Source organism: Pelmatolapia mariae, linkage group LG10_11 (assembly GCF_036321145.2).
Source record: "Pelmatolapia mariae isolate MD_Pm_ZW linkage group LG10_11, Pm_UMD_F_2, whole genome shotgun sequence".
NCBI lineage: Eukaryota > Metazoa > Chordata > Actinopteri > Cichliformes > Cichlidae > Pelmatolapia > Pelmatolapia mariae.
Genome location: NC_086236.1, coordinates 74,398,655 through 74,404,654, shown reverse-complemented (window position 1 = coordinate 74,404,654; position 6,000 = coordinate 74,398,655). Strand labels below are relative to the sequence as shown.

The 6,000-nt window shown below is 48.9% G+C and overlaps 1 protein-coding gene across 2 annotated transcripts in view; it reads right to left on the bottom strand.

The window, feature by feature from the left end:
- Window positions 1-308: 308 nt before the first annotated feature.
- Window positions 309-6,000, bottom strand: part of LOC134637598 (collagen alpha-4(VI) chain-like) — a 70,637-nt gene continuing 64,945 nt past the window's right edge. The window contains exons 39-40 of one of the 2 annotated variants that reach the window (XM_063488054.1): window positions 4,813-4,860; window positions 309-1,097 (exon numbers count right to left, since the gene is read on the bottom strand). In XM_063488054.1, the coding sequence (XP_063344124.1) occupies window positions 922-1,097; window positions 4,813-4,860 (224 nt within the window). In that variant the 3' untranslated portion in view covers window positions 309-921. The remainder of the gene's footprint in view (window positions 1,098-4,812; window positions 4,861-6,000) is intronic. The other variant, XM_063488055.1, reaches the window with a different exon arrangement.

Here is a 6,000-nt window from a genome sequence, read left to right as displayed (position 1 = left end):
GACCTGAACGCAGAGATTGAACTTCGCGTGACACGATCAGTGCCGACCATCGCACCAGCACTTCAAATAGGGCATGAATATTTAATATGAGCTTTAATATATCAGGTGGATAACGTTGTAAACATTTTTGTGCTGCTTTAAATGTCAGGTTTGGGTTGTTTTCACTGAAATCCTTCGGAAAACGACAGAAACTGTTTTGAATGGATGCTTTGGAATTCCTACCAAGTGTTCAGAGACACACAGAGATATGGACACATGTCGGACTTTTATCTAAACAGAAACTTTTATTCAGAAACAAACAGTACAAAATAACAGTGGAATTACTAAAATACATACAGCTGTTTCAGAGGAGCTGCTTCAAGGCACCAACGAGCCCTGGAAATATTTGGATTTTTAAAGGCAGGTTTTAAAATTTTCACCAGCAGGGGGCAGCGTTTCTTGAGCTGGCATTGTTTTAACTTTAATTTTTGATGTTTGTAAATTTTCTCACAGATTTTGTGTTTTGCCCGGCTGCAGCTGCAAAGGCACTGCACCAACGTCAGGTAGAAATTTGTATCACAGTCCTGCTTCCTTTGGCATCTGTTAAACATAATTCATTAAGGTTTTAGGCATAAAATCATTTTTCATCACTTTCTCACGAAGGCTTTTCTTAATTTTGGAAGCATTTAAAGTATTTAAAAATAAAAATACCTTTAAAAATAGCACCCTATGACATAAAAAAGATTATTCCATTTCAGTAAAGTAGTTTCAAAGGAGTGAACTAAACTAACCATACATGGGCAGGGTGGAAGAAAAGGCGGCTCCTTGTGTGTTTAAGTCTTGGAACACTTTAACCGCCCAGAACAAAACCCACTGTGGACAAAGCTGCTCTGAGGTTGCTCTGCTGTGTCTGCTCTCAGTGGAGATCGGGGGCCCAGCGCCTCATCTGTGCTTTGACAGACAAACTCTCTCACATTCTGCCTGCGTCTCAAAGCGGTTTTTGTTGCCTCCGCAGCCGCTGTACCAGAAACGGGAGCAGACGCTACGTTTGTGGTCGAAGAACCACCTGACGGTGTAATTCACACAGTCGCCAGCATCCTTGGTGAGGAAGCAGATGTCTGCAAGAGGTGAAACAGAAATAAAATCCCTGTGTTACAATATCTTTTATATTTCTGTTCATTTTCCACCATCAACATAATGCTAGATTCATGTTCTATGAAACGCTGACAGGAGCGAGGAGCCAAAATCAGCTCACAGAAAAACAAACTTAATAAAACAGAATAGAAGAATAGAAGAGCCCTTTATTGTCATTGCACATGTACAAAATTATGGGTGCTCTGCAACGGAGAAACAAAATATATAAATAGTAAAGGGCTTCAGGAATAAATAGCAGACAGTCTAGATCAGGGGTCAGCAACCTTTAACACCGAAAGAACAATCTGGACCCAGTTTGTTGTTACCACAGTTCATGGAGGAGAATAGCTGCTCACATACGTTTGTGGATCCAAAGATCCATCCTTGGCCTGCCGCGAGACTTATTGAAAGTCTCGATAAATGCACGGCGTTTCGGCGGGTACGGTTTATGCGAGTGTGACGCTTATTTTGAGCGATGAAGAATACTAACATGTGATTTTATTTTTATATTTCAAGATCACAATAATCTTCCAATTTAGAACTACAAGTTAAAAAAGAACTAACACAATTAAATTACACTTCAGTTAAATACTTATAATTTTTTTTTCCAAACCAAGTGGAGCCGCAGTATAAGGACTAAAGAGCCGCATGCAGCTCCGGAGCCGCAGGTTGCCGACCCCTGCTCTGAGTGATGAGGGTCATTCAGACCATGGTTCAGATTGGTGGGCAGGGGTGGTGGGGAGGAGCTGTTAGTGAGTCTGGAGGTGTGGCACCCGACTGGCCTGAGGCGCAGACCAGAGAGCAGTGGGTCAAACAGGTGGTGGGCGGGGTCACCTGTGATGACCCTGGTTTACCTGAGACAGGAGGATCTGGCGATGGCCTCCAGGTGTGTCTGAGGGCAGCCAGTGATTTTTGGGTGGTGTTAATGACCCTCAGTGCAGCCTTCCTGCTCTCAGTCGTGGCCCCTGAGTACAAACACCTGGCAGGAGGCTCACGCTCTCCACTGAGGAGGGTAGAGCAGCAGCTCCTGCTCCACGTTATTCCTCCTCAGGAGGAAGTGCAGCCCCAGTTGGACCTTCTTTTCCAGGGTGTTTTATTCGATTTTTCCAGACTATTATTAAATGCATAAACAATGAATAGTGGACTGAACAGGAAGTCTGAGCTCGGATATCTGCCGCCTTCTCTGAAGGCTGGGAAATATCAGTCGTTGTCCTCAGAGGCTAACACGGTAGGCTAGCAGGACACTGGGCATAGTTTATGTATGGAGCTGCAAAGTGCAGCTGTGCTTCTTACTAATACCACTGTAACCTCCTGAGACCCAGCACACTCATTTATGTCCTCTGAAGGGGAATTTATTTTAGTCTCTGACCGGTTTGAGCTTCCCGACTAAAACACTTTTTCGCCTCAGTTCTTGGCTGGTTAAACTGAAGTAACCTGAATGTTTATGGCTCATGTTTTAGTCGATGTCTCCCTATTTGATGATTGCAGACTGTAGATGTGACGTCACTGAGATCATCTGCATTCCTCAAAATCAGATTTCTTCTTCTTAGGAATGGGAAGGACAGCTACAGGCAGAAGATGGAGAACCAGCTTCAGCAAAATAACGTTGGTGAGGTCTGGAGAGGCCTCAGAACCATCTCGGGCCACAAACATCAGAACTCTCTGCCTGGGAGGGATGTGAGGTGGGCAAATGAACTGAATCATTTCTTCAACAGATTTGATTCAGCCATGAGGCAGTCTCCAACATCGGCTGCAGACTCACCCACCCCCACTGCTGCTGTTCCACCTCTGACACCTCAGACACTTCACACCTCCTCTATTCACCCTGCTCACTCCTCCCCACCCCAAACAACAGCATCCAATACACAATCAACACAAGGCTCCAGCCTGTCTCTCTCAACCACCCAGGTTAGGAGGGAACTGAGGAGGATTAAAGCCAAGAAGGCAGCGGGTCCAGATGGCATCAGCTCGAGGGTCGTCAGGTCCTGCGCGGACCAACTGTGTGGTGTGATGGAGCACCTCTTCAACCTGAGCCTGAGGCTGGGAAGAGTCCCACAGCTCTGGAAAACTTCCTGTGTTGTTCCAGTGCCAAAGACTTCACGCCCCAAGGACCTCAACAGCTACAGGCCGGTGGCTCTGACATCCCACCTGATGAAGACCCTGGAGCGGCTGGTCCTGGCTCAGCTTCGGCGCCTGGTGAGCTCATCACTGGACCCACTTCAGTTTGCCTACCAGCCTGGCATTGGAGCGGATGATGCCGTCATTCACCTCCTACATCGCTCTCTCGCTCACCTGGAGACCGCTGGGAGCACTGTGAGAATCATGTTCTTTGATTTCTCCAGTGCCTTCAACACTATTCTTCCCTCGGTTCTGAAGGACAAGCTGGAGAACTCAGGAGTGGACCATCACCTCACTACCTGGATTTTGGACTACCTCACCGACCGACCACAGTATGTGAGGACTCAGGGCTGTGTGTCGGACGGGGTCGTCTGCAGTACGGGGGCCCCACAGGGAACGGTTCTGGCTCCGTTCCTCTTCACCATCTACACTGCAGACTTCTCCCACAACTCCACCCAGTGCTTCCTGCAGAAGTTCTCTGATGACTCTGCTATAGTCGGCCTCATCACTGATGGGGACGACAAGGAGTACAGAGGACTGACTCAGGACTTTGTGGACTGGTGCCAGCTGAACTACCTCCAGATCAATGCCAGTAAAACCAAGGAGCTGGTGGTAGACTTCCGCAGGCACAAACATCCTCCACTGCAACCACTGAACATCCAAGGTATGGACATTGAGGCTGTGGACAGCTACAGGTACCTTGGTGTTCATCTGAACAACAAACTGGACTGGACTCATAACTCAGACGCCCTCTACAGGAAAGGGCAGAGCAGGCTGTACCTGCTGCGGAGACTCAGGTCGTTTGGAGTGGAGGGCCCACTCCTGAAGACCTTCTATGACTCTGTGGTGGCCTCAGCCATCTTTTATGGTGTGGTCTGCTGGGGTGGCAGCATCTCTGCTGGGGACAGGAAGAGACTGAACAGGCTGATCCGCAGGGCCAGCTCTGTTCTAGGATGCCCTCTGGACCCAGTGGAGGTGGTGAGTGACAGGAGAATGGTGGCTAAGCTGTCATCCCTGTTGGACAACATCTCCCACCCCATGCATGAGACTGTGACAGCACTGAGCAGCTCCTTCAGTGGGAGACTGCGGCACCCACGGTGTGGGACGGAGAGATTTCGCAGGTCTTTCCTCCCCACTGCTGTCAGACTCCACAACAAAGACTTTAACTGATCATACACACACATCCACAAATGTGCAATAACACAAATGTGCAATAATCACAAATGTGCAATAATCACAAATGTGCAATAATCTTTCTGGCACCGTTGTATTTTTCACTCTGTTGTATATAGCATTTGTATTCTATTTTTATCCTTTTGTATATTTTATTCTATTTTATTCTACTGTATATAGTATTCTATTTTTATTCTATTCTGTACAGTTGTGTACTGTATTTATTCTTATTTTATTTTATTCTAATTGTCCTTCATAACTTTTGCACTGTCCACTTCCTGCTGTGACAAAACAAATTTCCCACGTGTGGGACTAATAAAGGTCATCTTATCTTATCTTATCTTATCTTCCCGTCATCGTAGCGAAGAGGAGAAAGGACAGCGTGACTGAGAGCAGGTGGATGCTCACCTGTGGACACAAAGCTGTCCAGCTGCTTCGTCGGCTCCACGTTCACATCTGTCAGAGACCAAACAGTCAGCCAGGAGTGTGAGCTAAAGCTGCAGAGCTTCAGTGAAGCAGGTTTCATTAGAGCACTTTACAACACCACAGGCTGAGTTACACCCACAGGGGAGGAATAAACAGCAACACAGACAGCCATAAACAGGCCAGCAATCCCAGTGTGTGCTTGTAATGATGTGGACTCACTGACGACTTAATGTAGTTTAAATCTGTTTGTTTTTAACTGATTGGAAACATGTCTGTGAAGGTCTCAGTCATCCAGCTCATCATAGTCTAAGGAGCTTGGAAAGAAAAGCTTCTGCACTTCTTTAAGTTGCTTGAAGACGTTTAAGCTTCTTCAGTTCTTAGAGCAACTGGTGGAGAGTCCCAGATTTAAGCCCCGGCCTAAGAGGGGACAATGGACCCCCTAATGATCCTCTACCTAATCACACGAGCCGAGGTATGAAAACAGGTGCAGATCACAATCAGCCAAGGGTTCAGGTGCCCAGGAGCGTCTTCCTTGGAGGGCTCAACCCGGGGTAGCGGTCATGGCCTATTAAGCGCTCCGTTGGCTCTTAGGTGACGGTTTCCTGGTGGCTGCGTGCAGCGGGGCTAGGGGAGGGTCTGTGCTGACGGACGTGGGTTACTGACCTGGTAGCCTGGCTGCCCCTGGGTGGGTTCGGGGCGGGCGTGGGCTTCTGGGGGTGCTCCGTCTCTGGGCTGGGGCCCTGGCTGGGCCTTGGGGGCTTGGGTCCTGGTTGGTGTGTCGCCGGGGTTGTTGGCGGGTGGGTGTATGGGGGCTCAGCCCTGGCGCAAGGTGCCGCCAGTGCATCGAGCCACCTGAGGGGCTCTTCAACTGGTGGGGGAGGCTGTTACATCTTGCAGGAGGTCTCCTCTCTCCAGGAACTCACTCTGCAGGTGGGGGAGATACAGGAGAGGTGGAGGAAGATCTTAGCCTGGGCGTCTATTGTCTTGTGTAGTCTGGAAGAGTAGCGGAAGACGGGGTGGGTGCAGTTTTCTCTGTGGTGGGGTCGAATGGGCTGTTCCGGCCTCTGTGGGGCCGGGCGGTGCTGCTGAACTGGGCCCCGGTCCGGATGGGCCTGGGCCCCCTTGCCCTGGTGGGTTGCAGAGTATGGGGGTGCCTACTGGGGTCAGCGG